General features: G+C 43.3%; 3 protein-coding genes across 5 annotated transcripts in view; 2 read left to right on the top strand and 1 right to left on the bottom strand.

Moving 5' to 3' along the window:
- LOC144497015 (uncharacterized) overlaps positions 1-21,843 on the top strand; it is a 507,438-nt gene that overhangs the window by 164,632 nt on the left and 320,963 nt on the right. The gene's annotated exons all lie outside the window — the stretch shown is intronic.
- Positions 1-21,843, top strand: part of LOC144497025 (uncharacterized) — a 335,427-nt gene that overhangs the window by 10,757 nt on the left and 302,827 nt on the right. The window contains exons 1-2 of one of the 3 annotated variants that reach the window (XM_078217727.1): positions 7,986-8,267; positions 9,619-13,448. In XM_078217727.1, the coding sequence (XP_078073853.1) occupies positions 10,413-11,516 (1,104 nt within the window). In that variant the 5' untranslated portion in view covers positions 7,986-8,267; positions 9,619-10,412 and the 3' untranslated portion in view covers positions 11,517-13,448. Of the gene's footprint in view, positions 1-7,985; positions 8,268-9,618; positions 13,454-21,843 lie in introns of those variants that run through there. The other 2 variants (XR_013498498.1, XM_078217725.1) reach the window with 2 other exon arrangements.
- LOC144497556 (uncharacterized) overlaps positions 14,000-21,843 on the bottom strand; it is a 60,931-nt gene continuing 53,087 nt past the window's right edge. The window contains exon 5 of the mRNA XM_078218980.1: positions 14,000-20,681. Coding sequence (XP_078075106.1) covers positions 19,697-20,681 — 985 coding nt within the window. The 3' untranslated portion in view covers positions 14,000-19,696. The remainder of the gene's footprint in view (positions 20,682-21,843) is intronic.

Raw genomic sequence — 21,843 nt, 5'->3', positions numbered from 1 at the left:
AATCACTGCTCGGCCAATCACATAGTAGGGGGCGGGGCCTCACCGACTCCGTGCTCCGCCCAGTTCTGCGTCGCCACTTTCAGAAGTTTAACAACACCAGGTTAAAGTCCAACAGGTTTATTTGGTAGCAAAAGCCACACAAGCTTTCGAGGCTCTGAGCCCCTTCTTCAGGTGAGTGGGAATTCTGTTCACAAACAGAACTTATAAAGACACAGACTCAATTTACATGAATAATGGTTGGAATGCGAATACTTACAACTAATCCAGTCTTTAAGAAACAAAACAATGGGAGTGGAGAGAGCATCAAGACAGGCTAAAAAGATGTGTATTGTCTCCAGACAAGACAGCCAGTGAAACTCTGCAGGTGCTCTCTCCACTCCCATTGTTTTGTTTCTTAAAGACTGGATTAGTTGTAAGTATTCGCATTCCAACCATTATTCATGTAAATTGAGTCTGTGTCTTATAAGTTCTGTTTGTGAACAGAATTCCCACTCACCTGAAGAAGGGGCTCAGAGCCTCGAAAGCTTGTGTGGCTTTTGCTACCAAATAAACCTGTTGGACTTTAACCTGGTGTTGTTAAACTTCTTACTGTGTTTACCCCAGTCCAACGCCGGCATCTCCACATCATGATCGCCACTTTCCCGGCAGACTCTCACCCGGGAGGAACTATATTACCCATGCTGCATGTGGTCCCGGGCCTGCGCAGTGAGGGGAGGCAGTATCGAATCAGGACTGAGAGTTGTCTCCTAATAGGAACAATGCTGAGGGAGTGTCTGATGTCTTGAAATGTCTTCTTTAAAGATTTTACCTAAAAATTGGGTTTGGATTTGATAGTTTTGCCCGGTGGTGTGTCTGATAGCTGAATTTGGGATGTGCAGTCTGAGTGAGTGCAGTGTATCTAATTTCCCAGGATACCAGAACCCTCTAACAGGCCAGGGGAGTTGGGGGGCGACATGCAAATATGAGTTGACTGTTTAGTGTCTTGAGCATGTTCCACCAGTGAGATCATGGTGCCTCTGAATTCCAACTCCATGTACCTGGCCTTTCCCAAAGTTTCCATTCATGAAGGACAATCTGAAAACTTTTATAGGTTGTTTTGACTCTGATACACAAATTTCATCATTTATTAAATTCAGTTTCACAATATGAAGTGGCGAATAACACATGCCTTTAAGGGGAAACTAGATAAGTATATGAGGGAGAAAGGAACAGGAGGATGTACCGATCGGGTGAGATGAAGAGGGGTGAAAGGAGGTTAGTGTAAAGCATAAACATCAGCATGGACCAGTTGGGCCGAATGGCCTGTTTCTGCGCTGTAATTCTATGTATGTAACATTCTGTGGTTGGATTTGAAATCACAATTTCTTTGATTTGATTTGATTTATTATTGCCACATGTATCAACATAGTGAAAAGTATTGTTTCTTGCGTGCTATACAGACAGAGCATATCGTTCATACAGAAGGAAATGAGAGAGTGCAGAATATAGTGTTACAGTCATAGCTAGGATGTGGAGAAAGATCAACTTAATGCAAGGTAGGTCCATTCAAAAGTCTGACAGCAGCAGGGAAGAAGCTGTTCTTGAGTCGGTTGGCACGTGACCTCAGATTTCTGTATCTTTTTCCCGATGGAAGGTGAAAGAGAGAATGTCTGGGGTGCGTGGGGTCCTTAATTATGCTGGCTGCTTTGCCGAGGCAGCGGGAAGTGTAGGTAGAGTCAATGGATGGGAGGCTGGTTTGCGTGATGGATTGGGCTACATTCACAACGTTTTGTAGTTTCTTATGGTCTTGGACAGAGCAGGAGCCGTACCAAGTTGTGATACAACCAGAAAGAATGCTTTCTGTGGTGCATCTGTAGAAGTTGGTGAAAGTCGCAGTTGACATGCCAAATTTCCTTCGTCTTCTGAGAAAATAAAGGCGTTGGTGGGCTTTCTTAACTATAGTGTCAGCATGAGGCGACCAGGACAGGTTGTTGGTGATCTGGACATCTAAAAACTTGAAGCTCTCGACCCTTTCTAATTCGTCTCCATTGATGTAGACAGGGGCATTTTCTCCTCTAGGCTACCTGAAGTCGATGACAATCTCCTTCGTTTTGTTGACATTGAGGGAGAGATTATTGTCATCTCACCAGTTCACCAGATTCTCCATCTCATTCCTGTACTCTGTCTCGTCATTGTTTGAGATCATCAGCAAACTTGAAAATCGAATTGGAGGGGAATTTGGCCACACAGTCATAGGTGTATAAGGAGTATAGCAGGGGGCTGAGAATACAGCCTTGTGGGGCACCAGTGTTGAGGATGATTGTGGAAGAGGTGTTGTTGCCTAACATTACTGATTATGGTCTGTGGGTTAGGAAGTTCAGGATCCAGTCATTGAGGGAGGTGCTGAGGCCGAGGTCATGGAGTTTGGAGATGAATTTCGTAAGAATAATGATCATAGAATCATAGAAACCCTACAGTGCAGAAAGAGGCCATTTGGCCCATCGAGTCTGCACTGACCACAATCCCACCCAGGCCCTACCCCCATATCCCTACACATTTACCCGCTAATCCCTTTAACCTATGCATCTCAGGACACTAAGGGGCAATTTTAGCATAGCCAATCAACCTAACCCGCACATCTTTGGACCGTGGGAGGAAACCGGAGCACCCGGAGAAAACCCACACAGACACGGGGAGAATGTGCAAACTCCACACAGACAGTGACCCAAACCGGGAATCGAACCCAGGTCCCTGGAGCTGTGAAAAGCAGCAGTGCTAACCACTGTGCCACCGTGCTAAAGGCTGAGCTGTAGTCAATAAATAAGAGTCTGACATAGATGTCTTTGTTATCTAGTTGTTCCAGGGTTGAGTGCAGGACCACGGAGATGGCGTTTGATGTGGACCTGTTGCGGCAGTAGATGAACTGTAGTGGATCATTGCAATCCACGAGGCTGGAATTGATTTGTGCCATGATTAACCTTTCAAAGCACTTCATAATGATGGATGTCAGAGCCACTGGACACTAGTCATTAAGGCATGCTGCTTGGCTTTTCTGAGGTACCGAGATGATGGTCATCATCTTGAAGCAGACAGGGACTTCAGATTGTTGTAAAGAGAGGTGAAGATGTTTGCTAATACCCCCTCCAGCTGATCTGCGGAGGAGCTGAGTGCTCGTCCAGGTACCTCATCCGGGCCAGTCTCTTTCCGTGAATTGACCTTCAAGAAAGCTGCTCTGACATCTGCAATGGTGACCTCAGATACAGGGGTTCCAGGGTGGAGGGCATGCTCTCGCTGACCTCTTGCTCAAAACGGGCGTAGAATGCATTGAGCTCATCAGGGAGGTGTGCATTGGTGCCAGTGATTTTACATGCCTTCATCTTGTAGCCTGTTATGTCTTGCAGGCCTTGTCATAGTCGGTGGGGGTCTGTGTGGCGAGCTTGCGACTCTAGCTTGGTCTGGTACTGTCTTTTGGCATCTTTGATGGCTCTCCTTAGATCGTAGCGGGCTTTCTTGTATAGGTCAGGGCTGTCTGGCTTGAACGCCACAGATCTGAACTTCAGCAAGCAGTGGATATCCCTGTTCATCCATGGTTTCCGGTTGGGAAACACGCAGATTTGCTTCTTTGGCACACAGTCTTCTACACACTTACCAGTGAAGTCAGTGACTGTAGTGGCGTACTCGTTCAGGCTGGTCACTGAGTTTTTAAATACTGACAGTCCACTGACCCCAAGCAGCCCCGTAGGAGATCATCCGATTCCTCAGACCAACATTGCACGACTTTCTTTGTTGGATTCTCCCGCTCCAGTTTGTGCTTGTAAGCCATTTGTTTGTTAATCCAGCACCATAGCAATTCAGCTGCCATATCTGGACACACATTTATTGAAATTACTTTTAATACATTCCTTAAAGATTTTATCTGAAGGCCTCGACTTTCCCAAAAGCTTGGACTGAGATATGAAAGTTTTGCCCAGTGCTGTGTCTGAGAGCTGAATTTGGGATGTGCAGCCTGAGTGAGTGCAGTGTGTCTAACTTCCCAGGATAAACCAGAACCCTTCAATCAGCTCCACTGAAGCAATATTTTCCTTCTAACACTTCTTGCCCAGTGCATTTTCTTCAAATAAATTTGGAAAATAAGGGGGAAATTTAAAAATATTCATTGAATTAATACTTTGAGTGTTTTTATATTGAACACAGAGTCTAAGGATAAAATAAAGAAGTCTCACAACACCAGGTTAAAGTCCAATAGGTTTATTTGGAATCACAAGCTTTCGGAGTGCTGCTCCTTCATCACTCACCTAACTTCTTACTGTGCCCACCCCAGTCCAACATGTGCATCTCTACATCTAAGAGTAAAACTGGTCTTCAGCATCACCCATTCAGGCTCACAGTGAATTGATAGCTCATTTTATATTCCACCCAAATGCCCTCATGATGCCTGGGAAGATGGAGGTCTGGGTGGAGGAATAAAGTCACCACATTATCTGCTCCTGGTCACTGGAAACAGAGGGTGTGTGACAATCAAGTGAGGAAAAAGAAAGGACTTGAATCTCATCCCCCGCACAGCAGGAATAGCTGACTGACACTCACTGTGGAACAGGCAAAATACTGCGGATGCTAAAATCTGAAACAAAAACAAAAAATGCTGGAAAAACCCAGCAGGTCTGACAGCATCTGTGGAGAGAGAATAGAGCCAGTGTTTCAAGTCAGGATGACCCTTTGTCAGAGTCCTTACTGTGGAACAGCCTCGAACTGAGGAGTCAGTCCCTTCAGAAAAGGAGGAGAAAGAATTGGAGGAAATCATGTTTACTTTTCCAGTTTACAGAAAATTTGCAGCATTTTACACTAGAGAATACAGAGAGGATAGACACCACAGATAGATCCTGACCATCACCCAAGGAAAACTGCACAACGGTGAGAAGACATCCAGTCCCTTCACAGCATTGCTCAACACAGAGAAGGCTGGGTGGTGAAACCAACATCTGGGGAGCTTTGACATATCATCAGATCTGAAACTGGTCAGTAGTAGGCAACCTTCCATCAGAACCATCCTTTTCAAAGGTTCGGCTCTGGGTGGTCAGTCAGGGTGAGGCTGGGAAAAAGTGTGAGTGGACTCCAAGTGTGGTGAGAGTTTCAATCATTCATCGAGCCTCATGAACCACTGACTCATTCTGACAGGTGAAAGGCCATTCAAGTGTGAGGCTAATAATGTGTCATAATACATAAGAACTAGGAGTAGGGCATCCAGCCCCTCGAGCCTGCTCTGCCATTCAATAAGATCATGGCTGATCTTTTTGTGGACTCAGCTCCACTTACCCGCTCACTCACCAATTCCCTTAATTCCTTTACTGTTCAAAAATGTATCTATCCGTGCCTTAAAAACATTCAATGAGGTAGCCTCAACTGTTTCACTGGGCAGGGAGTTCCACAGATTCACACCCCTTTGGATGAAGAAGTTCCTCCTCAACTCGGTCCTAAATCTTCTCCCCCTTATTTTGAGGCTATGCTCCTTAGTTCTACTTTCACTGCCAGTGGAAACAACCTCCCTGTTTCTGTCTTACCTATTCCCTTCATAATCTGAGACGTTTCTCTAAGATCTCCCCTCATTCTTCTGAATTCCAATAAGTGTAGTCCCAGCCTACTCAGTCTCTCCTCATAAGTCAATCCTTTCAACTCCAGAATCAACCTAGTGAATCTCCTTTGCACCTCCTCCAGTGCGAGTATATCCTTTTTCAAGTAAGGAGACCAAAACTGTACACAGTAGTCCAGGTATGGCCTCACCAGCACCTTGTATAGCTGCAACATAACCTTACTGTTTTTAAACTCCATTCCTCTAGCAATGAAGGACAAAATTTTTGTTGGTTTGCAGCATGCTGCAATTTTTTACTATTTCAATAATAGTCCATTTTGCTGTTATTCCTACCAAAATGGTTGACCTCACATTTACCAACATTGTACTCCAACATTGTACATGAGGTGCATCTGTTGTAGAACTGAAACACAAGATCTACTTCATGGAAAAGAAACCATTCAAGTGTGAGGTCTGCAATCAAACCTTTGCACACTCATCGACATTTGTGAAACACCAACACATTCACACTTGTGAAATGTGTGACAAGTGCTTTGCACAATCATTGGGCCTCATGTATCATTGACGCACTCACAAAGGGGAGAAACCACTCATGTATGAGGTGTGCAAGAAATCATTCTCATAGTCATCTCACTTCCAAAGGCACCAACGCATGCGCACTGGGGAGAAACTGTTTAAGTGAGAGATGTGTGACAAAGCCTTCATAAACTCATCAACTCTCCTGAATCACCAACACATTCAGACAGGGGTAAAGCCGTTCAAAGTTGAGGCGTGAAGCAGGATTTTTGCACGATTATTGACCCTGGTGAATCACCAGCGCACTTACACCCGGGAGAAACCATTCACATGTGAGGTGTGTGATAAATTATTCTCAGTTACCAAACCTCTGCACACACCAACGCACTCACATAAGGGAGAAACCATTCAGGTGTCAGGGATTGTAACAAGAATTTCACTCTGATCTCCTCAATCATCAGAGAATTCACACAGGTGAGAAACAAGGGAGAACTCATGAAAGTTCTATTGTGTCGGTAGAGTTTTAACAGACTGCCAGGAATAAAACTCGAGGAATAACCCACTCTTCCCAGGAAAGCTCAGTGTTAGTTTTAGAGGTTTTTAAGCTTGTTTTCAAATCCCTCCATGGCCTCTCCCCTCCCTAAACCTGTAATCTCTTCCACCCCTCAGTGTTGCACTGGAGTGTCAGCCAGGATTTTTTGTGCTCAAGTCCTGAAGTGGGACTTGAACCTGCTACCCTCCGTGTCAGAGAACAAGGTTGTGGGCTCAAGTCCAATACCAGATGGATTAATCCATGAAGATGAATTAAAGTTGTTATTGTCAGAGTCACAAATAATTCCTAAGACTCTGGGCTCCCTGTACAAACCACCACCCACAATTTATTGAAACACAAACATTGTAAATGAGTGAAGAAATTATCCTGTAGATGTTTATACACTGCATCAACCATGAAGCCAATTGGGTCACAATGTACCATCCTTAAATAAAACTGCTTCAATTGGTCACAGACTATTTGCTTTAGTGAAAACCATTGGCAAATATGCAACAACCACAAGGGCACATGTTGTGCCTGAAAGTTTATGGATCAGTTTTGTCGGCGTAATTGAGCTGAAATTGACTGTGTCAGGAATTTAAATTATAAGTTAATGTAACATAGATTGATCATTCATGAACTTTAAGATGGGTTTATTCAACAACACCCAGGAAGCTGGTACCAACCACAGAAATGATCACGGTCCCCTATGGGAATAATGAGAGTGGCGAGTTTCTGCCAATTGTGTCTGTTTGAGGCAGCTTTTCAAATTATACTCAGGGTTTTTGGGTGTTCAGGTACCAACAGCCAGTCATACTCATTTTTCCAGTCTACATGCTGTCACCAGCAATTATTTCAGCAAACTACAGGCCCACAGATAATAGTTTATTTCAGTTGTGTCACAAAAACAGGAGAAATCGTTTAGTTTAATATAGTTATAATTACATCATCACCTGAATATTTTATTAAGTATCTATGGTAGTGATTAAAACTTTCTCTATTATTTTCAGCTTTAAAATGCTGGAGGAGCTGAGAGGGGAGGAGATTCAGTTTGAAAGCCTCCGAGGATGAAGAATGTTATTCCCACATTATAAATCTCTGTCAAACATTTACCGGGGGAATTGAGACAGCAGCTGCAATAAGTGAGGTTTTATTCAGATGGGGCAATGACAAGTTTAAATCCCCACCTGATCGGCTGCTCAAAGTCGCCTCTGTTTCACCGGTCAGTTTCCCAAACTTCAGGAAACTCATGTTACTCCAGAAATATTAGGATTGGCTGTGAGAGACGTCAATCAGAGAGCCCACCCACTCTGCCCATTCCCTCCTCTTCCTCTTTCACAGCTGCTTCACTTCCTGTAGGGACTGAAAACCAAGTGAGGAGATGGTGAGTGAAGGAGCAGAATTTATAATAATTACATTGCATAATATCCACACTAATGTTCAGGCAGTCTGACTATCCTGTGGGGAATCAGGTGTGGGAATGCCCCTCATGCTGTGTGAGAAGATCCAGCTGAGAGACCTGTTTACTCGGTGCTTTGTGCTGAGCTGTTTGATTGGAGCTGTGTGTTGGATATTGAGTGTGTTTATTGGAAGCATTTCCCTTCTGATTTACAGGCTGAGTTTTGTTGATGGGTCATTGCTGAATATGAGAAGGTGAGGTGTAATTATCTGGAAGGTACAGAGTTTTCTGAGGACTTATCCTGATTTCCTATTGTTCATTTGTGTGTGTTGGGTGCCGGTTTATTCTGCGGACTGAATGGTCAGTTCTTTCTGGGAGTTGGGACCTGATTGTTTCCTTTTTAAATCCCACCAAAACCTCCCACCACCTATTCTCTGTAACCTCCTTGTATTATATTGAATCTTTCACGACCACCAGATGTCCCAAAGCTCTTTACATTGATGCCAGCCTCTGCTCCTCCTGCCTTTGTTTTCATGTGTCATCACTTTGCATCTTGATCAGCAAATGCCTGTTCCCACGGTAACTAAGGCCCCTCACCTCTTGTCAGGCTGAGATGTTAAACCTCGAGTAACGTGATCTTTCCAGGAAATTCTACTTTACCATAAGTTACAAAGACGGCTCAAAACACAAGTCTTTCCTTTTCCAGTTAAAATGCTTTTGCTAAAGGGCTATATTCACACAATGTTACACTCCCACTGCCTCAACAGTCAGTCGCCAGTGGTTCTGCTGCCCGAGACCAATTCCCAGGAGCTTTCAGATAAGCTGGAAGGCATGGGAGGCCAGTCTGCAGGAGAGGCCAGTCTGCAGGAGAGGCCAGTCTGCAGGAGAGGCCAGCCCGGTCCTGTTCTACCTTCAGTTCCTTCACAACTTACAAACTGTGCATTGATAATCACTCCTAATTTGAGTCTTCTCAAACAGAGCCGTCTTCTGTTACTGGATTGATTGTCCAAAGTTCTCGACGAGATGTGGTGGGATTCCAGAGCTCTGCTGTGGTCTCTTTGTGTTGGACTGTTTAACTCTGTTTATTCCCGGCTAGTCTTGGTGTTTAGTCTGCATGTATCCCTGTCGAGTACCTTCACCAAGTTCAAACTGAGACTCTAAAGTATTCCCAAATGCTGCTCCTGACATCTCTATCTACTGGTTTGATGATGATCATGGAATGAGGGCTGTGCCGGACTGTGAGATTGTGGTGAATACGATCCTGCTGCTGCTGATGGCTCACTGCACCTCATGGATACCCAGTTTTGGGATCTGTCCTTAGTCTACTTCCCCAGTGATGATTAACATGGTGAAGTACTCACTCATCAGCTGGGAGGGGAGCGGTAGTTTTCCATGAATTTGTTTGACCTGAAGCCATGAGACTCCATGGAGTCCAACATGTCTGGAAAAATGGTGCATGAGGAGGAGGAAAGAAAGTAGCCATGTTGTCTGCTACTGGTCACTATCCAGTGTCCCTGCTCGAAACAGAATGTGCGTGACAGTCAAATGAGGAAAAAGAAAGGACTTGCATCTGATCAAATCATGTTTCCATTTCCTGTTTTACAGAAGGATTGCACTGCACTACACTAGAGAATTCAGAGAGGATAGTCATGCAGACCTAACCATCACCCAAGGAACAACTGCACAACTGTGGAAAGACATCCAGCTCCTTCACAGCACTGCTCACAGAGAAGGTTGGGCAGTGAAACCATCATCTGGAAATTGGTCCGGTCGGGGGAGCTTTGACATATCATCAGATCTGAAACGGGTCAGTGGTGTGGAACCTTCCATCAGAACCAAGCTTTCCGAAAGTTCAGCTGTGGGTGATCAGTCAGGGTGAGGCTGGGAAGAAGTGTGAGTGAACTCCAAATGTGGTGAGAGCTTTAATCATTCATCGAGCCTCATAAACTCATTCCTGCAGGTTTTTAAAAATTAATTCTTGGGATGTGGGTGTCACCAGCTGGGCCAGCATTTGCTCTCCAATCCTAATTGCTTTTGAACTGAGGGGTATTTAAAAGTCAACCACATTTCTGTGGGTCTGGAGTCACATGTAGTCACAGACCGAGTAATGATGGCAAATTTCCTTCCCTAAAAGACATTAGTGAACCAGATGGTTTTTTTGACATGGTCATCATTAGACTTTGAATTCCAGATTTTTTAATGAATTCAAATTTAAACATTTTGTTGTGGGATTCGAACCCAGGTCTCCAAGGTCTCTGGATTGTCCAGTGACAATACTGCTACACCACCAACAGAGGCTGTTCAAGTGTGAGGTGTGTGAGGAGGATTCCACAGGATCATAGGATTTCCTAACAGACAAAGTGCATCTGCTGTACAACTGTTAACACAAGGACAGCTACATGGAAGAGAAACCATTCAAATGTGAGGTTTGTAACAAGGGCCTTGCGCGATTATCAGGCCTGGTGAATCATCGGCTCATTCACACAGGGGAGAAACCATTCATTTGCAATGTTTGTGACAAGTCCTTCAGACAGTTATCAAACCTGCGCATCCATCAACGGATTCACAGTGGAGAAAAACCATTCACCTGTGCAGTGTGCGACAAATCATTTTCCCTGGCATCATCCCTCCGTATCCACCAACGCACTCACACAGGGGAGAAACCGGTCAAGTGTGAGGTGTGTGATAAAGCCTTCACGCAGTTATCAAGTCTCCTGGGCCATCAAGCAATCCACACAGGACAGAAACCCTTCAAGTGTGAGGTTTGTGATAAAGCTTTTGTGACATCTTCGAGCCTCCTGCTCCACCAGAGGTTTCACACAGGGGAGAAACCATTCAGGTGTGAGCTTTGTGAGATTGCTTTCACACAATTGTCTGATCTCCTGATACACAAGAGGATTCACACAGGGGAGAAACCCTTCAAGTGTGAGTTGTGTGACCGAGCATTCACACGGTCAACAATGCTCTTGGAACACCAACGCGTTCACACTGGGGAGAAACCATTCACATGTGAGGTGTGTAATAAATCATTCTCCCAGTCATCAAACCTCCATGTACACCAACGCATTCACACAGGAGAGAAAAAGTTTAGTTGTGAGGTGTGTAATAAGGGCTTTGCGCAGTTCTGGCGTCTGGTGAATCACAGGCGCATTCACACTGGGGAGAAACCATTCATGTGCTCGCTTTGCAACAAATCATTTTCGTTGTTACAGAACCTTCGGATACACCAACGTATTCACACCGGAGAAAAACCACACACATGCGAGGTGTGTGACAAATCATTCTCACAATCATCATCCCTGCGTGCACACCAACGTGTTCACACAGGGGAGAAACCATTCACGTGTGAGGTGTGTGACAAATCATTCTCACGCTCATCTCACTTTCGTGTACACCAACGCATTCACACTGGAGATAAACCGTTCAAGTGTGAGGTGTGCAACAAGGCCTTCAGAAGCTCATCGAACCTCCTGGTCCATCAGAGGATTCACAAAGGGGAGTAACCCCTCAACTATGAGATTTACTTTTAAGTTCTCCTGAAATATTCAAACCTCCTGGGAAACAAGAGGATTCACAACTCTTCAGGTGTTACGATTGTGGCAACAATTTCACCCAATCATCATCCAAAATCCTGAAGCACCAGCAGTTTCACAATTATGAAAAATCATTCAGCTGTGAGACTTTCACACAGTCTGTGTATCTGCTAGTCCATCAACTCATTCAGAGGGGAGTTACCTACTGGTGTGAATTCTGTAACAAAGCCTAAACTGTTTCTCTCTCGCAAAACACCGACATCTCCACGTGGACTTGGAGCCGGCTCACCAGCTTCCCTTACACTGAGAGTTGTCTGTGTTGTTTACCCTCCAGTGCTCACACAGGGGAGCTGTCCTTCCAAAGCACTGTCTGTCCCAGCAGTGTCTGTCTCCAATCTCTCTCACCAATCCAGTCCAATCATTTCAAGAGAGCCTTTTATCTTTGGCCAGATCACCAAAAGAAGACATCAATATGTACTGAAACTGTGTATGCCCAGGTGTCACTGTCTCTGGAAGAGTTTCCCAATCCACAGCGTAAAGGTAATTTTGGGAACAAGAATGTAAAAATTAGATTGATGGACACCAAACATTTTGCTAAATTGTGGGTCAAAGTGAGTTGGGAATTAGAAAGCTGTTATATGTTTAAGTGGTTGTATGATTGCTTTAAGAGGTCACATGATTTGATGTTGTCATTGGAGTGTTTCACAGGCTTCATTTTCTCTCTGTACAGCTAACATCTCTTACAATTATCTGATACTATTTTGAATCTATGCTTGCAAACCACATCATTTTCCTCTTGTTTAAAACTCACACATAGATAGGACATTACAAAAGCACCATCCAACTCACCTGGGAAAGAGCGCTTCCAGGAATGGAAACTGATCATGTGACCACCAGATCTCTGTAACCATTGGTGAGTTTGTATGATAGGAACGAGCTCCATCCTGTCTCACTAAATTTCTGTGTCATTTCTGACCATCGGAATTGGGAACCAGACTAAAGCACAGGGATTTTAAAGAAACTTCTGTCTGTAGTATTCTGAGTTTTCCCTAATATGTGTGTGTGTGTGTGTGAGTAAAATGAGCCAGCTCTCAGCAGTGGGTATGGGGTAGAATTGGACCCTGCTTCAGTTGGTGATGTGAATTATAGACTGACCCTTTTCAGGTATTTGATTAATATTATGGGTAATGTTTGTACTCTCCTGTCTGGGAGGACTACTATCCTGAGTATGGTGCAGGAGTGGGGTTCTCTATATACCCTAGTTCCCTCAGCCCATCATACCTCAATGCAGGAACTTTCACCCTACACTTGTCCAAAATTCATTTCATGTTCTGGGAAAGATCTTGTGTTGTTTTCAAGTATGAACATAGAAAATAGAGGCAGAAGTAGGCGATTCGGCCCCTTGAGCAAACTCTATTGTCTGCTCTTTGTCCCAATTGTCTGTGAGGACCACTGGAGATTTCTTGGTCTAACTTCAAATCTTCCAGCAGATTTTCCATCATAGTATCCAAAGTCATCTGTTTGTGTTTCGAATTCCACATTCCCATCTTGCTTATGAAGAATCGATCTACCTTTTTCTTTAAAATATTCAATGACCCCCAACTCCAGTGCCTTCTGAGGCAGATTTCCAAAGATGCACAACGCTGTTAGATAATTTTTTCCCCCTAATCTCTGTCCTAAAAAGCTAACCTTTAATTTTAAAACAGTGGCTCCTAGTTCTGGACTTACCCACACAAGGAAACATCCTTTCCATGTCCACCTCGTCCTGACTATTCAGGATATTTTGTCACTTTGTTTTAATGTTTATGATATGCTGAACAATGTGTTCTAATTTGTTTGCTGTTTTGCCAATTTTTCGTATAGATTTATAACTTGCAATAAATTCAGTTTTTTGCTGAACGCAGCCTGATTTGTGAGCATGGTGTGTTCCTATTCACTGAAACACCCAGGAACCCTCAGTAAGAGTCCTGTACACAATATATTGGTTAATATCACTGTGGGCTGATACACTTTCTCCATCTATGAGTTTCTAATTTTCAGTTCAGAGGAAACAATGTTTCTTTAAGAAATAAAGGCTTGAACTTATATCAATGTTCATGAACACAAAGCCAATGAGGTGCATTTTGAAGTGTAGTCATTACTGTAATGTAAGGAACTCAGCAGCCAATTTGCCCAGAGTGTCACAATCCTGGCAGTGACCTTCAGTGTCTGAAGTGAAATCTGAACATCCCATGATCAACCACGCCATAAGACTTAGGTTTTTAAACAAAAACAAACTTTATTGTCTGTAAAAGAATTAAAACAAAGCAAGCGCCATTAACTTAACACTACATTATTACCTCATCACTCATGCTACGAACCCAGTTCTATTTCTTACTTTACTTCCCCCCCCCCACCCCACCCCTCACCTCCCCGAGAGTTCCCTGAATCATCAATAGTATCTTTGAGGTTCACTCATCTCTTCAGGGACCAAGCCAAAGGCATGCCACAGCCCACCGTGATCCTGCTATTCTCCATTAGCTTTGTAGCTGAACGACACTTTCAACTTTCCTTTAAAACCTCACAAATTTGGATGCCTCAGATTTTTGTTTATTTTGTTGGCAGATACCCAACCGCCTGTGACAGCTGCCAAACTAACTCTGCTGACTGCTTTCTGATAAAAAGCACTATGAGGACCACTGTAGATTTCTTCCACTAGCTTCAATCTAGGCAAATCTTCAAGCTGATTTTCCCTCACACCATCCAAACTGAGCTTGACCTGCAGCCACATTCCTTGCAGTGAATGATAAAGTTAGTATTTTCTCTGGTTAATGTGCATGTCTGATGAACAATCATCTCTTGTTTCTCGTAATCGAGCAAGATGCAGTCTACATCAAGGCAAAACTGCAGTTATCTTCTGTGAGCAAACAGCCAGCGAAACTGAACAAAATAACCTTCTACCCAACCCTATGCCTACTTAACATTACTGCATGTGATAGTCTTCTCTCTGGACTCACTGGGCCGATGAGGAAACCCCCATGTTCACTCAGCTTCTTTTCATCTGGAAACCACACCCATAATTTCAATCTTTTAGCTTTTTGGCTCCATTATAAACTTAAAGATGATCCTCTGTTGCTTACCGCTTTCACACCTCTACCCCTGACCTTGTAAGATAAACACGGGTTAGCTTTTTACTGTAATAAACTCCAAGCTTGTTTCAATTATATTTACATCAACAAGTTATTACCAGTTTCTCAAACAGGTGACCTGATTTATATACAGTGAACATTTTAATTCCAAAAGATAAAAGTTAAACGGAAATTATAAACTAGATTTTCACAACAAGAGCAAGTTTCCACAAACAGCAGTGTGATAATGACTGAGTAATCTGCTTTTGAGATGTTGATTGTGTAACACATACTGACCAAAACGTCAGGAATAACTTCCTTCCTCTTCTACAACGTAGTGTTATGGGATCTTTTAAGACCGACTCCAGTTTATTCAATGAACATGGATTGAAGTTGTTTACAAGACAACGTTAAAAATTCCTGAGGTTCTGTGCTGCCTGTATAAAAATCCCCCTCCCCCATCACCATTTATTGAAACAAAAATGTGTTGTAGAATGAGTGAAGAAATTATCCAATCATGAAATCAATCACATCACAATCCTTAAATACAACTGCTTCAATTGGTTCCACAATTTTAGAAATATTTGTTTTAGTAATACTCCTTGTTGGTTTTATCAGGGTAATCTGACAATTCAAAGGATCAGGAATTTCAAATGGAAGTTTTGTCAAAAGTAAATTAAACTTTTGAAATCTGAAACACTGGTTTATTAAACATCATCCAGGAAGCTGGTACCAACCAGAGAAATGACCACAGCCCCAGATGGGAATAATGAGAGTGGTGAGTTTCTGGCGATTGCACCTGTTTGAGGCGGCTCTTCAAATTACACTCAGGGTTTTTGGGCACCAACAGCCAACCATATTCATGACTCCAGTCTACATGCTGTGAACAGCAATTACATAGAAACTTGGAGACGTAGGAGGCCATCTGGCTCCTCGAGCCTGCTCCGCCATTTAATAAGATCATGGCTCATCTTTTCATGGACTCAGCTCCATTTACCTGCCTGCCTTAATTCCTTTACTGTTCAAAAATCTATCTATCTTAAAAGCATTCAACAAGGTAGCTCCACTGCTTTACTGAGCAGGAAATTCCACAGATTCACAACCCTTTGGGTGAAGAAGTTCCTCCTCAACTCAGTCCTAAATCTGCTTCCCCTTATTTTGAGGCTATGCCCCCTAGTTATAGTTTCACTCACCAGTAGAAACAACCTCCTTGTTTCTATCTTATCTATTCCCTTCATAATTTTATATGTTTCTATAAGATCTCCCCTCATTCTTCTAAATTCCAATGAGTATAGCCTCAGTCTACTCAGTGTGTCCTCATAAACCAACCCTCTCAACTCTGGAATCAACCTAATAGCTCTCCTCTGCATCCCCTCCAGTGCCAGTACATCCTTTCTCAAATATTTCAGCAAACTACAGACCATTTTTAACTCAGTTATATTGTACGGAGTTTCTGTTTTGTTTTTCATTTTGATAGATTAAAATGGCGAATTTTCTCTCTATCCCTCTCATCTTCAGAACACTGAAGGAAGGGAAAAAGGAGACAATAGAACAGAGGCAAGAGGAGGGGAGCCAGGAGAGCAGGGAGGAATTGAGGAGAGAGGTAGCAGAAAGAACGAGGTAAAAAGATGGTGGAGCTGAAATAGGAGAGGGAGATAGAAGAGACACAGAAATGAGGAGGAGGAGGAGAGGCAGGAAAGGATGGTAGCGAGGAGAGAAGGGGAGATAGAAGCTGGGGGAGAGCAGAGGAGAGTAAATAACACTCTCCCTCCTGTGTTTCTACCCCTATCATCCTCACTCCTGCGCCACTCTCTTGTCTCTCCAGCTGTCTGTTGCATGTAGATGTCTGCAAGTGAGCTGACAATTGTTGAATGCATTGAATGTTCATAACTCTGATCAGGTCTCCAATTCTCAGCTCCGGTAACGATGTGGCAGCTTTATCAAAGTGAAATTCATCTTTCTCACATTTCACTTTCATCTTGTTACTCACTCCTGTTACTACTTCTGGCCTCTAGTTTTTTAGCTGTTGGAAGAGTAGTCTGGGTGCAGCATGATGTTAGTCACTGGACTGAACAACTTTCCATGCCTTCTATAGGTGTGTTTCTCCACTCTGAGATTACCTTTTACACATCTGTACTGGATTGATTCAATGTTTTGATGATCATTTTAGAATTTTCACCGCTGCCTCAGCCTTTGCACTTGACTGGGGTTACTGTGGAGATCATTCAAATACTCATCAAGTATCTAAATTCTTTACTCATGAATTGAGGGCCATTGTCACTCATCACAATTACAGGAATGCCAGACAACTGAAATGTGCTTTCAGACATTCTACAATCTCGCAGGTAGTTGTTGATGTCTGCTGGTTTAATTCCCAGTAGTCTGAATAGTTGATGGAGATGAGATAATCAGTTCCAGTGAGAGTGAAGTGGTCTACTCCAAGCTTCACCCGTGGTCTGCCTGGGATGTAATGAGTCATGAGCAGCTTTGTCTTGCTTACCTCGATGTTTACGACAAGAACTTCACTGGCTGATGTGGTTCTTAATCTTATTGCTCATGTTTGACCAATGGAGCATTTCATTTCCTTCCTCAGACCAGACTCCATTCCTTGATGGTTTGTGTGGCTGTGCTTCAGCATCTCTTTAGGGCTAATGACCCCAGTCCCTTTGTACAAGTTACCATCTTGAGAAATAATTTCATCTCTGTCTGCCCAATACTCTCTTACAGCAACAGGTGTGTCCTTGGAGGTTTGAGGCCATCCTTTCATCACAACTTCCTGTAACATTTGAAGAGTTGTATCTGATTGTATCATTTGCTTGATCTGAGCAACACCCTTGTCTGTCAGATTCAATGTCTCTGCTGGGTTAATGATTCCATAGCATGTTGTGCTGTTCCTTCTTGTTGAATCTGAAGATTTCACACTCTGTGCCAGCATCATCACTTCCTTCAAAGAGAATTGGAGAGAAGGTGACCCAGTTCCAAGTCCCTGTGGAGATGTCGGTGCTTGGTGAGGAACACTTAGTGAAATAAACCTGGCACACGCCACACTGAAAGGTTTGCTGGTACAGAGATTTCACATTCTGTACCAGCGTCATGACAGATCTCCACAGCAAGTTGGCGATGTACATCTGCTTCCCTTGCTCATACTTCACTTTCAAGTGATATCTCTGAAAATGAAGTAACATCCTTTGTAAACACGTTGGAGCATGGTGATGATACTGTGTTATTTTGATATATTTTATGTTTGAGGAAGACTGCTTTAAGATGCAGTCAGTTTGTCTTGGTATACCTGCAGCTCAGAAGCTGAGAGTAGGATAACAACTCATTTTAGCCAGGAGTGTGTTATTTTGTAGAATTAATAGGCTGGTGTTTGTAGAGTCATGTGAGTTTTTGATTGGATTGATTGACAGGATTGTATAATGATGTAGCAATGGGAGGAGCTAGGCTTGCAGGAAAAAACATTTTCATTTTAAACAAAGAACAGTTGCTGCCCAGAGCTGGTAGAAAGAAGAGGCTCTCTCTCTCTGCAGAAGTTTTCTGAAAGCTCCAGGGCAGTTCATAGAGTCTGCATTGCAGGAGCAGGCCATTTGGGCCATTGAGCCTGCACCAACAACAATCCCACCCAGTTTCCATCCCTGCAACGCCACATATTTACCCTCCTAGTCCCTCTGACACTAAGGGGCAATTTATCATTACCAATCAACTTAACCCGCACATCTTTGGAGTGTGGGAGGAAACCGGAGCACCTGGAAGAAACCCACGCAGACACAGGGAGAACGTGCAAACTCCACACAGCCAGTAACCTGAGGCCGGAATTGAACCTGGGTCCCCGGCGCTGTGAGGCAGCAGTGCTAACCACTGTGCCACCGTGCTAACCCAAGTATCTCTGGATTTGCTAACTAGTTTTAAACTGCAGTTCTAGCTGGGAATTGCTTGAAGTCAGAGGTGTTCTGCTGAAACTCATTCTCTCGTTCTGAAAGCTCCAAGACTATTTAACAATGTTTAATTAAAGCAAGCATGCCTGGGTTTTGCTAACTATGTTTAAAGTAGGTTTTAAGTCCATAAAATAAATATTGCTTGATTGGAACTGAATAGTGATAAGGTAGAACTTAGAAGTGTTTCCTTTCATTTTAAGTAGCGTTCAACTGTAAAAGGTTAAGCAAATTCATTTGTTATAGTTAAACTTTGTTTTGATGAAAGCTCCCTAGTTTGTCAGTAGAATCACACCTAGAGCGAAATAGCCTATCCTCACATTCATGCCAAAACATAAAAATTGTTGGGGTCTAGTCTGGCTTCATAACTTACCTTGAGGTTCCGAACTGGCACCCTAACACAGATAGAAGCTGTTTGAGAAAGATGCTTTGAAGTGGTTTGTGGTCAGACTCTACTGTCACTATCTTTCTGCCAAACAGGTACTAGTTGAAATGCTGACAAGACAATATCCAATTTCTCAATCCGTGCAAAGCATCGTTCAATTTGTGTTGATGCTTTGGATACAAACACAACCGACTGTCCTTGATGCATGAGGGTTGCTCCAAGTCCTGTTTCACTGGCATCTCTGTAGAGCGACTTCATCATTGACATCACAGTACCTCAGTACCGGTGTTGTTGTCACTAGTTGTTTGATGTGAGTGAAAGCTGCTTCTTGTTCTGTGCCCCCATACCACTGAACATACTTTGCAGTGAACTTCTGCAGAGATTCACATTCTGACAACAAATTTGCTTGAACTTGGTTTCAATAGTCTATATGTGGATTTGCTGATGTTCCAACAATTGTATGAAGGCTTTATTATAGCACTCACAACTATAAGATTTAGTTTCTCCCCTGTGTGAATGTGTTGATGGACCAGGAGATGCACTGACTTTGTGAAAGTTTTGTCACATATGTTACACCAGAATAGTTTCCCACCAGTGAGGATTCGCTTGTGCCTCAGGAGATTAGGAGTGGTTGAACGCCTTGTCTCAAGATTTCACCCAAAGATTTTCTCTCCTGTGTGAATTGACTGGTGGCCCAGGAGAGTTAAAGATGTCACAAAGGCTTCATCACAAACCTCCCATTTGAAGGGTGTGGATCCTCTGATGGAGCAGGAGGCGTGTTGACTGCGAGAATGATTTATCACAGGACTCACATCTGAATGGTTTCTCTCCTGTGTGAACGTGTTGGTGTGAGTGAAGATTGGATGATGTTGAGAATGATTTGTCACACACAATACATGTGAATGGTTTCTCTCCTGTGTGAATATGTTGGTGTGAGTGAAGATTGGATGATGTTGAGAATGATTTGTCACACACAATACATGTGAATGGTTTCTCTCCTGTGTGAATGCGTTGGTGAACACGGAGATCTGATGACTGTGAAAATGATTTATCACAGAACTCACATCTGAATGGTTTTTCCCCAGTGTGAATCCTCTGATGGTGCAGGAGGCGCGTTGACTGCGAGAATGATTTGTCACACACATCACACTTAAATGGTTTCACTCCTGTGTGAATATGTTGGTGTGAGCGAAGATTGGATGATGTTGAGAATGATTTGTCACACACAATACATGTGAATGGTTTCTCTCCTGTGTGAATGCATTGGTGTATGCGGAGATCTGATGACTGAGAGAATGATTTATTACAGGACTCACATCTGAATGGTTTCTCCCCTGTGTGAATCCTCTGATGCTGCTGGAGGTGTGTTGACTGTGAGAATGATTTGTCACACACCATACACCTGAATGGTTTCTCTCCTGTGTGAACGTGTTGGTGTGAGCGAAGGTTGGATGATGTTGAGAATGATTTGTCACACACAATACATGTGAATGGTTTCTCTCCTGTGTGACTACTCTGATGATGCAAGAGGCGCGTTGACTGCGAAAATGATTCATCACACATCATACACCTGAATGGTTTCTCTCCTGTGTGAACGCGTTGGTGTGAGCGAAGTACTGATAGTGATGAGAATGATTTGTCACACATCTCACACCTGAATACTTTCTCTTCCATGTTCCTGTTGTTGTTATAGGTGGAACTTTTGATGCAACTGTGTGTTCAGAGATCTTACAAGCCCATGGAGCTCTCCCCATATACCTCACAGTTGAACAGTCTATCACCTATAGGAGTGAGTCTCCTTCACTCACCATCTCCATTTCTGGAGTAACATGAGTTTCCTGAGGTCTCAATGAATTCTCTGGTTCAATGCATGATTGAAGTCTCTGGTTCAATGAATGATTGGAGCTCTCACCACACTTGGAATCCACTCACACTTCCCAGCCTCAACCTGACCAACTGCCCACAGTCAAACCTTCAGAAAGGTTGGTTCTGATGGAAGGTTCCACGCGACTGACCTGGTTCAGATCTGATGATATGTCAAAGCTCCCCTGACCCGACTGATTTCCAGGTAATGGTTTCACTGCCCAACCTTCTCTGTGTTGGGCAATGCTGTGAAGGGACTGGATGTCATCCCCCAATTATGCAGCTGTTCCTTGGGTGATGGTCAGGATCTATCTGTGGTCTCTATCCTCTCTGTATTCTCTGGTGTAGCACAGTGCAATCCTTCTGTAAAACAGGAAAAGTAAACACGATTTCCTCCAAGTTCCTCTCTTCCTTTGTTGAAGGGACTGATTCCTCAGAGACTGTTCCACAGTGAGTTCCAGTCAGCTATTATATTGTAAAATGCACTATCAGTTTACTCTGAGCTCAAGTTATGCTGGCAAAGACCAGCATTATCCTTAGAGTTTGTATTTTATATAAAAACATTCAGGAGAAACGGTAATTCAATGGAAATTTTGACATTTCTCCCCTTACTTTCCAAAATTATATGAAGGAAACACATTGGGCAGGAAGTGCTGGAAGCAAAGGAAAATATCACTGCAGTGTAGCTGATCGAAGGGTTCTGGTTTATCCTGGGAAATTAGATACACTGCACTCACTCAGACTGGACATCCCAAATTCAGCTATCAGACACAGCACTGGGCAAAACTATCAAATCCAAATCCAGGCTTTTGGGAAAGGCCGAGGCCTTCAGGTAAAATCTTTAAAGACATTTCAATAAATGTGTTTCCGCCCCTGCCAGATAATTACACCTCACCTTCTCATATTCAGCAATGACCCATCAACAAAACTCAGCCTGTAAATCAGAAGGGAAATGCTTCCAATAAACACACTCAATATCCAACACACAGCTCCAATCAAACAGCTCAGCA

Source organism: Mustelus asterias, chromosome 8 (genome assembly GCF_964213995.1).
Source record: "Mustelus asterias chromosome 8, sMusAst1.hap1.1, whole genome shotgun sequence".
NCBI classification, from domain to species: domain Eukaryota; kingdom Metazoa; phylum Chordata; class Chondrichthyes; order Carcharhiniformes; family Triakidae; genus Mustelus; species Mustelus asterias.
Note: the sequence above shows the minus strand (reverse complement) of the source record. Positions and strands in the feature narration are given on the sequence as shown.